Source organism: Bactrocera dorsalis, chromosome 4 (genome assembly GCF_023373825.1).
Source record: "Bactrocera dorsalis isolate Fly_Bdor chromosome 4, ASM2337382v1, whole genome shotgun sequence".
Taxonomy (NCBI): domain Eukaryota; kingdom Metazoa; phylum Arthropoda; class Insecta; order Diptera; family Tephritidae; genus Bactrocera; species Bactrocera dorsalis.
In genome coordinates, this window is record NC_064306.1 from 68,847,709 (window position 1) to 68,857,057 (window position 9,349).

At 34.8% G+C, this 9,349-nt stretch overlaps 2 protein-coding genes across 2 annotated transcripts; both read right to left on the reverse strand.

The window, feature by feature from the left end:
- Positions 1-3,275: 3,275 nt before the first annotated feature.
- Positions 3,276-6,530, reverse strand: LOC105224961 (kelch-like protein 18). Its single transcript, XM_011203236.4, has 7 exons — positions 6,375-6,530; positions 5,693-6,055; positions 5,305-5,609; positions 5,033-5,243; positions 4,876-4,977; positions 4,008-4,819; positions 3,276-3,320 (listed from the first exon to the last, which is right to left on the reverse strand). The coding sequence occupies exons 1-6, from the start codon at positions 6,438-6,440 to the stop codon at positions 4,589-4,591; spliced, it is 1,278 nt and encodes a 425-aa protein (XP_011201538.2). The 5' UTR covers positions 6,441-6,530; the 3' UTR covers positions 3,276-3,320; positions 4,008-4,588.
- Positions 6,531-6,679: 149 nt separating this feature from the next.
- Positions 6,680-9,344, reverse strand: LOC105224906 (myb/SANT-like DNA-binding domain-containing protein 1). The gene is made up of 4 exons (XM_049455409.1): positions 8,584-9,344; positions 7,651-7,882; positions 7,451-7,584; positions 6,680-7,378 (listed from the first exon to the last, which is right to left on the reverse strand). Exons 2-4 carry the CDS (start codon positions 7,869-7,871, stop codon positions 7,056-7,058), a joined length of 678 nt encoding a protein of 225 aa, XP_049311366.1. The 5' UTR covers positions 7,872-7,882; positions 8,584-9,344; the 3' UTR covers positions 6,680-7,055.
- Between the last annotated feature and the right edge of the window lie 5 nt (positions 9,345-9,349).

The following is a 9,349-nucleotide window of genomic DNA, read 5'->3' on the forward strand; positions in this document are numbered from 1 at the left end:
CATGTGCACAGCCTTACACTGATTTTATGTTTCCCTGCATTCTAAATGTTGATTTCCCTTACAAAAATAAACATTTCTTCTCTCAGCAAATATTTTTCCATTCGCAACTATATTGGCAGGGATGTTATTTAGGCAAAATATTAGCAAAAGAAAAACGGTAACATATGCGTGCGTGATTTGCAAGCTGATTTATGTACCTAATACGTGTGTTTTTGCGAGTTCCCTGTAGGAAAAAATTTTACTGAAATGATAAAGGACTCGCAGAAAGATCGGACAGATCTTGGAATTCATGGGATTTTAGTTTTGATCTGATTTTCAATATTTCGAAGCTTGAAAATAACATTTTTGTATTTAAAAAAACGCTTATTATTACCGATTCAGCAAATCTATATCATAAGCGAGTATCCTGCCCGTTTATTGTCAGAAAATTCCTTGTGGGACAATCTTCGTATCGGCAAATATGTTTGATTCAACGCATACATACATACATATGTGTATGGCTGTGTTAGCGCGAAATTCGACCATATGCCGGTAAACAAGGGTCGATTTTCGCTTATCTCCTCTGTTATTTTCCCATTTGCTTAGGGGTGGATTTTTATCACTTGCCAAAATATTTGTGCGTAATGTCAATTGCTTTATCTCAATGAAAATTCTGCATTTTATTTTAAGCCACATTCGTGGGTGTTGTTATAACAGTAAATGCTACAATGCGAGACACAAATTAATCGCTTTTAAAGCACTATTTTTACTGATTTCTAATCAGGACAGAACAAAACTCATTCAACAACAAACTCTTGGCACATCACTTTACTAAAAATCCATTGGCATACAAACTATTGTGCACGACTGTTTTTGTTTTCCTATTTCATTTGCACTTTTCTTTATTTTCATCAAACAAAAGCCGTCTTGGGAAGAATTCCCGTTTAACAAAACAAGCTCGTCAATGATGCACTGGGGACTGTGCATGTATGTAAAGGCTTTACTTCATCTGTGATAGCAACACATTTATACAAATTTATTTTTATCCTACTTTCATCACATCCTCCCTCTGTGCTCAAGTGTAGGAAATGAAACGAAACATTGGGTAAATTGAATGTATGCTGTAGCCACTCTCCGGTACATGGGTACTTGTCTACAAACTACGGGAAGCCATAAAGCACACGCCCTAAATTCACACAAAAGATCCTGTTGGTAATTGAACGTCGAGCAAAAGCACCAGCAACTTATGGAATACGGAATACATTCAATGCAAAGGAACTACGCCAACGGATACATACATGAAAGCAGACAATTGCGAAGGTGGACGCACAAGACGGAAGGGATGACGATGATGAGTCAAAACGCCGGTGAAGTAAAATGTCAATACACCGGCACGTATCAGTATGGGAGTAATAAATACAATTAAATTGGAATATTTGATAGTTTTATGTACTAAAATCAAATTCATTTACAAATACATATTAACAGAAATGTAAATATGTATGTTTAAGAGGAAATGACATAAAACTAATAATTATTAAAATCCCAATTAACGCAAAATTTTATAGTTCAGCTTTTACCCGTTTGTATATTATAAATGTAAAATTTGAAATATTTTAATCAATTTGTTTCTGGTTGCGTTTTTCAACTATTTTTACATTTTCAGCACAAAACAGCTGATCGTTAAATTTTACTTAAACAGCTGCTTTCGGCTGATTGTAAACGAATTTTTTTATTTCAAGGCTAATAATAAAACTAAATAGTTTTATTTCTAGCATTTTTCACTAATTTTTTGAAATGTTCCACATTTTTGTCTACTTTATTAATATCAGCACAAATTGTGAAGAAATAAAAAATGTTTAAAGTTTTTTCTTCAAATGCAACAGCGCTAACGAAAAAAGAATAAATCAAATGTCAAATTTAACTGACGTCTCTGCTCGCATAGAAACTTTCTGAACACTGCAACCAGAAGTTAATATAAAATATGTGCATTTTCTTATAAAATTTGTTCATCTATCGTAAATATGTGCATGTAATTATGTATTCATGAATATATATGCGCTTTTCGTACGCTGCGACAGTAATTAGCGTTGTATGTAATTGTCATTGCCAATGCAATTGGAGCGTCCATGCTAACAACAAGCAACTGTGCAAAGCTAATTAAAAGAAAATCAACACGCAGTAAAAACACAATATTGAAAAACATACTAGAAAACAAGAAATCAGCGCAAACATAATTCAAAAGGAAAATATACAAGAGCGAAGCACAAACAACAGCAAGCAGCAAGTAAAAATTACAGGTAAACAGAATGCTGTTGGACAACTGATTGTGACGTTTTATATACACACATGCATACAGAGCCGCAGAGATAAATAAATGGCAAATCAAGTTGTCACATTCCCAACATACACACGAACACATATATACTTATACCATGCATTTAGTGCATACCCTCAAGCGGCACTTTATTTGGGGCAAACTATCTTAGCGACGTCAACCGTCAAGTAATTAGACAATAAATACTTTTCAATGCAGAATTCTATTAATTCATGATTTTCTGATTGTTTATATACATACATATGTGTGTATATGTAAGCCTTATTTTCTTTTAAAGAGCCAACAAGCTTTTCTGCAAACCGCAAAACTCCACATAATAAAGGTGGCAACGCTGTGTAGTTATAAACAACTTGCTAAGCAAGCAGCTAATCCACCACCAATGCCAAGGTGAGGAAGCCGGTCGAAAATGCAAGCAGACAAATATGTGCATACACACAAACATACGCACACACAAAAAGAGCCAAAAACAGAAAACTACATGCAATCACCGGAAAGTAGACGAATAAGCCGACAATGAAATGAAGGAAAAGCTAAAGAAAAAAGAAAACTGTATAATTGTGGGGATGCATTTGAAATTAATGCAAATTATTGTATTTAGAAAATAAAATACAGGATCAATCCATAATATTATATGAAGATAAACTAGGTTTGCAGACAAAAATTTGACTTGTCTTCAAGAAAGTAAAAAAAAATACTGTTCGCTAATTCTATATCATCCTAGTAACATTTATTTATATTTAATATAAATAATTTTTAATTATAAAACTTACACTTTCAGCTTGAGTTTTTCAAGAAAAATTCGTTGTTTTTCGCCTTGATTACTTCTGAGGATTTTCGCAAATATTTTTTGGTCGGCAGTTGAAGCTTTATTATGTCTCAAAAGTATTGCACACCCACGACTATTGAATTATTGTAAATATTTTAGTTATTTTTAGCTAAACTCTTCAGTATAGCTTTATTTAATTTTATTTTTTTATATGAACACTGCAGTAATTATTTTGCACTAGAAGTAGTTAAACAAATCACCATATATACAATTACCAACTTACTTCACCGTTTTCACGTTTTTTTTTTTTAATTTCAACCTTTATGTGTGTGCGCAAATGCGCAGAAATGTTTTCACACAAATTTTACAAATTTGGGCGAATGTCAAAATTGTAAAATATTCCTTTTGCACAATGTACTCAATTTTATTAAAAAAAAAATAAACAAAATGAGCCAATTTCCAAATAAAATTTTCAAAACACTAAAAGTCAGACAAAAAAATATAATGATTATTTAAAGAAGTCAAAAATGAATTGCAATCAAAATATCCTTTGTGGCAATTTGTTTGAATGTGTGGCAATCGACAAAAGCAAAAAGGGCGGTTTCGCTGGTTCTATTAACGACAAACACCGGTAAATGGCAACAGCAGCATCACCGCATACATCTGCATCTACGCACTTACATATGTACATACAGACATATCCCAAACAAGCAACTTGTCTACCCCACACACCCTTCCCAATTGCTTAATTTTTTAATTTTATAAGCACACAAAGGATACTCGGCGCACTTGTCAAAATTTTCTTTTTATTTCCAAATGAACCAAAATGAATTTGGTTGAATAGAAAAGTCCTTCCAATACAAATTACTAATATTTATATTTTTTAAAAAGTGATTTTGGCTCATTTTGTTTTAATTTTCTTACATAGTTATTTTTTTTTAACACAAGATTGCTAGAAACCGCCTGCAATTAACAAAGCTCGCACAATTATTTCCACAACTATCGCTCATAACGCGTTGCTAGCTCGAATGAATTGTTCGTTCGTCGCCGGCTCGAAAGAAACCCGCTGCCGGCTGTCTGCACATAGTGCTGCCATTTTCAAACAAAAATAAGTGCGCTTGTAAGCACTGGTCGCAAACATGTTTGAGTTGCGTTGCATGTGGATGGTTGCCACAGTGGACGCAAAATATATAAAATTCCCAAATTGAAATGTGTGCGATGCTCCATCGGCGCTGGAAAGTAGAGAGTAGTGAATTCACTACTCTGCGCTGTTATTTGACAGTCGCTGTAATAACGACTGTTAGTGCACAGAATATGTGAAAATGCATATGTTTACATTCTTAGTGGACAGAATATGTTATTCCCGCATCCTCAAATGCTTTTATTGATATATTTTTTCGTCTTCCTATTATCTATTTTGCCTTACCAGTATTTTAATATTAAATTAAAATTTAATACATTACATACATACATTAATTCATATTTTATTTGTTAATCTTTCTTTTCTAATTATTCTCTTTGGCGGCATAACGCGATTGCATCTTATTTACTATATGGTTTGGCACTTCTACACAGCTGAATATGCCATAAACAGGTAACGGTGTTTTTTCAACCCACTTATCATTCTCCCTATCATATTCCTCGACCGTATACACATCGTGTCCGCCAAGCGCCCGTATCCGGTTGTCAACTACGGTGGCATATATACCGAAGCGTGCAACATTTAACGGCGCAATCTGCAATTTATTTACATAAGAATGAGAGGCGTAAACTTTGCGCACATTTTACAAACCTCTCTCCAAGTATTTAGCTGTGGATCGAAACACTCGGCAGTAGCTATGTAGCCTTCATTGTAACCACCAATAATGTATATTAAACCATCTAATACTGCAACCTACAAAACATAACCTCAAATTCCTGTAACATTCTACTATTTTATCGCAACTTACGCCCGGCCAACCACGTGCCCCGTGCATATCACAGCAACTTATCCAAGTATTTGTTAACGGATCATAGCATTCCACTGCGCTTAGTGGCCTACAGTCTATGCTCAGACCACCGAATATGTATATTTTGCCATCATAAACGGTGGCACCTGCGCCATATCTGTGATGGGTCATAGCGGGCAGTAATTGCCATTGGTTTGTCGCTGTATCGTACCTAAATCCAAATATCGGCTGCATTTTTTTATTGTGTTTACTTTCTGAGGTTAAGCACTCACATTTCCGCTGTATCGAAGGGATCGCCGCCATCGTGTCCGCCGAAAGCGTAAATCTTTCCCCTTAGCATCACTGCACACAAGTCATCACGACGTTGAGACATCGCCGACATTTTCCGCCACTCAAAGGTGTGCAAATCAAGGCATTTAACAGTGTCATTCCGCTGTGTACCTCGAGAGCGTCCACCAAAGAATAGCAGACAGTTGTTGTGATAGAACACAGCATAACTGTAATCGATAAATCTGAACTCAAAGCATTTCTGCCATTTGTTGAGGGACATGTTGTAACGCAGGATGGGTTTAAGCTTCTGCAACATCAGTTAGATATTATATTAGATCTTTACGGATCTAAACGGTATAAAAATTAGTATCTATAAATATTTTTACACACTTTTACGTCGTTCAAAATCAGCAGCCGGCATTTCCGCTCATTTCGCGCCTTCAAATAATCGGGTATTAGCCGGTTATCGGTTGCGGTCGATTCGCTCAGCAATGACAATGCTTCGGTTGCTACTTGGTCGCCATTAAGCAGAGGCTGTATGAATTTTTTTATGAATGCGGCATCAAATTGACCGAGTTTCAGCGCGGTTATGAGCAGGGAAAGATCTTTTCGGCGATTTTCTTTGTCATGCTCGTACCAACGCATAAGCGCCTGAAAGACATCCACTTCACAATCGATATTCAGTTCATCGGCACTTAGAATTTGTTGTAGTATTTCCGGTGAGTAGGCGAGAAACTCTGTGCTATTGATTAACTGTTAATAGAAGTAGAATTAGGATATGTTTTAGCGTTGTTTTTGTATATGTACAAAATGTTTCCAAAAATCTAGAAATATTTGTTATTAGGGATCATAAACTGACCGATCAAAATCTAGCTTTTGTATGGAACTCAAAAAAACTAAAAATAATCGACTGCCAGATGATCTATCGCTATAATTTGTCGATAAAAATCGCACATAGGCACACAATCTTATCTCATATCAATTAACTTACTCAAATAAAGTAATAAAACACTTTTATAAACATTTAAAGAAGTTCGCTTTCAGATAAATTTTCATTGAATACTAAATTTACCTGGGCAAAGTTTTGTATCGCAAAGCTTATGGATTGATCTATCAACAGCCCAATCGATGACGCCATATTTGGTGACTAAACTTCTCACATTCAGACCTCCAAGTTTATATTTACAGTTGAGACGACAGCGAGTGACTAAAAGCGCGTTGCACGCAGAACTATTATATATACATATGTATGTATGTATGTAGGTATGTGACGGTATTCATTGACGCTGTGAAAGGGAAAATACCGAACTACCATTTCACAATAAATGAAATTACAAAATTGATTACTCAAATTTATTATTAAAACAATTCGGTCTTAATGTAAAACTGATGTTTCTAGTAAAATAGTTTATTCGAAATTATAAATTAAAGTATTTTTTATTTATTATCTAAAGCTTACAAATATCATAGCTCATTTTAACTAATAAAAGGACTTCAACGTGAAACATCGTAGATGCTATCGATATTTAACGGTCTAACAGTAAAATCAGTTCTAAGCACACTCAATGCACATCTCTACAAAAACAAATTTAATAAAAAGCGATTCTTACAATTTACTTTAATATATCGTAAACCTGCTGCATCACCGACTTAGCAAAGTCTAGAGTTTAAGATATCGAGTTCAAATCAAATAACTTAAATTAATAACATTAAAAACAAGAACTTAGTAAATAATTACTTATAAATAAAAAGATTACTGCTTTCGACTCAAGTAGTCAATTATTGCTTGTGTAAGTTTCTTATTGTCATCGCGCAAATCTTTCAAAACTTCCAACTTCTCCCTTTCCACTTTGACCATTTCTCTCATAAGTTGGTTTTTCTCTTCGGCCGATGCCTTCAAGCTTTCGCACATCGAAATTATTTTTTCTGAGTTTTGTTTTTTCGACGTGTGCACACTTGTAGACGCCGGCAATTGTGTGCTATATGGCGGAGGCGACGTGAAACCGTGGGAATCGAAGGAAGGCGAGGACAAAGGCGCCGCCAGCGGAGTCAAAAAAGCTTCTAAGTTAACGGGAACTAAATATATGAAATACAAATAGTTAGAATAGTTTAGCTAAATCATTTTGAAAAAATTAACTATGTATGAACCTTTTTGCTCCATGCTCTCTTCAGAAGCGGCATCGGTAACGTTGGCAGATTTACGGCTGATTATTCTGTGCACCTGGTCGTATAATGGCCACGCTACCGGTGCACTGGATGTTGCTAAGTCCATACTGCATTTTCTAAAAGAAATAAATCGAAAACTTTTCAACATTTCTTTGTTTCGTTGCAACCCTTTTATTGTTTACCTGTACTTAGCAGTCAAGTTGGCTATTTTGTATTTGACATCGAGCATAGACAGTTCCATGCCGTATTTAGCCAACTCGTCGGACATCTCCTGGTAAACATGAGTATTTTTCTTCGCACCGAGCAATTGGTCAAGTTGTTGCTCCCATAAATCGACAAAGAAAGCTTCGGTCGCTTCATTCCAGAAAGTGCGCTTTCTCCTTTCCTTTGCAGCAGTTTCCATAATTATTTGCACTGTCGAGGTTTTCCTTGTTATTTACAATTTATTTGTTTATATTTTGTGCAACAGTGTGGCCAAACTCTTGATGTACATATAGGGTTGTGTAACACCAAATAAATGTGGTGTTTAAGGTGAGTTTATTGATGCTTAAGCTGAACTGCATAGCTTGCGTAAGCGTATGCGTCAGCTTGAAGTGAATGCACATGTTCTTTGTCGATGAGCTTTATGGCCAACGCGTGTTGTGAACATTAAAAATTGGAGTTTTGGGTTGAAATATGCATAGAAGTTATTGTGAGCACTGTGAACGCAACTAAACGCATTGCTACCCTTGCGCTTACGCTTACGCATATGGATGTCATGCATATTAAATTTTAATTCCATGGAAAACACCGTGTTTATGGGTAGCACTTTACATAAAGCACCAAAATCTTGTGATAAATAGATTTTAATAGTAAAAATTAACGTGATTTTTTACTGGCACATATGTAAGTCAAGCAGAAACCACATAAATATTTGATGAGAGATGAATCACTGCAATAAATCCTGAATTTGTAACGCATCAAAAAACATGGCAATTAAATCTAAATGATTTATTTACAAAATGGCATGCTTCAAAATAGAAAAATTAAAAAAGTAGATAGCATAAAAATCAAGTAGAAATCAGTAAACTTAACCACTAATTAAAATGCATTTAGTTTATCATCAAATTACTTACATATTCACATTGCTTATAGATGCGTCTATATGCTTGGCATACATGCATTTAACTGAACTTACGTAGCATGAATCACTAGTCCATGGCGTGTGTCCAACCAACCAATTACTTCAAAAAACCAAACAACACTTTGAAAATTGTTACACTAACAGTTTTTTTTCGCAAATAAAAGTGCATTAAAAAGCATTAACAATTAAGACAACGCATGCTCTGTTAATTTTCGCGAAACTATAGCACGAAAAGAAAGATATAGCTGGGTTAAAGAAAATTCAATAGCATGGTCTTAGCATGTCCGATCTGTTGCACGAAACATGCATTGCGCATGCGTAACGCCGCTGAGCTTTTTCTTGTGTTTAGTAGGCGTAGATTTCTGTGTTTTACACTTGCTGTCAAATTGGACCCTGATGGCAAAGAGAGTGTAAAGGATTTTTTAATAAATGGACGCAATGAAGATCGACTGATGTAGGAGAAATTTTCAAGACATCCGATTACGCCAAGGTGTTATACTTAGGTATATTTGACACTATAGTTGTAAATTACAACTTGCGTTTACACAAAAGAACCAATGCTTGGTAATACTTTAGTAAATATTAAATACTCAATATATTGCATATCGTAACATATTTGACAATATACATATGTATATGTACGCAATACATGTAACATAATTATGAATTGATTTCCTGCTAATTTTTTAAGAAATCTTATTGTTAACAAAAAGAATTGCAGGAAAGTTAAATAAAAATATGTGCAGGCGCAAAAATAT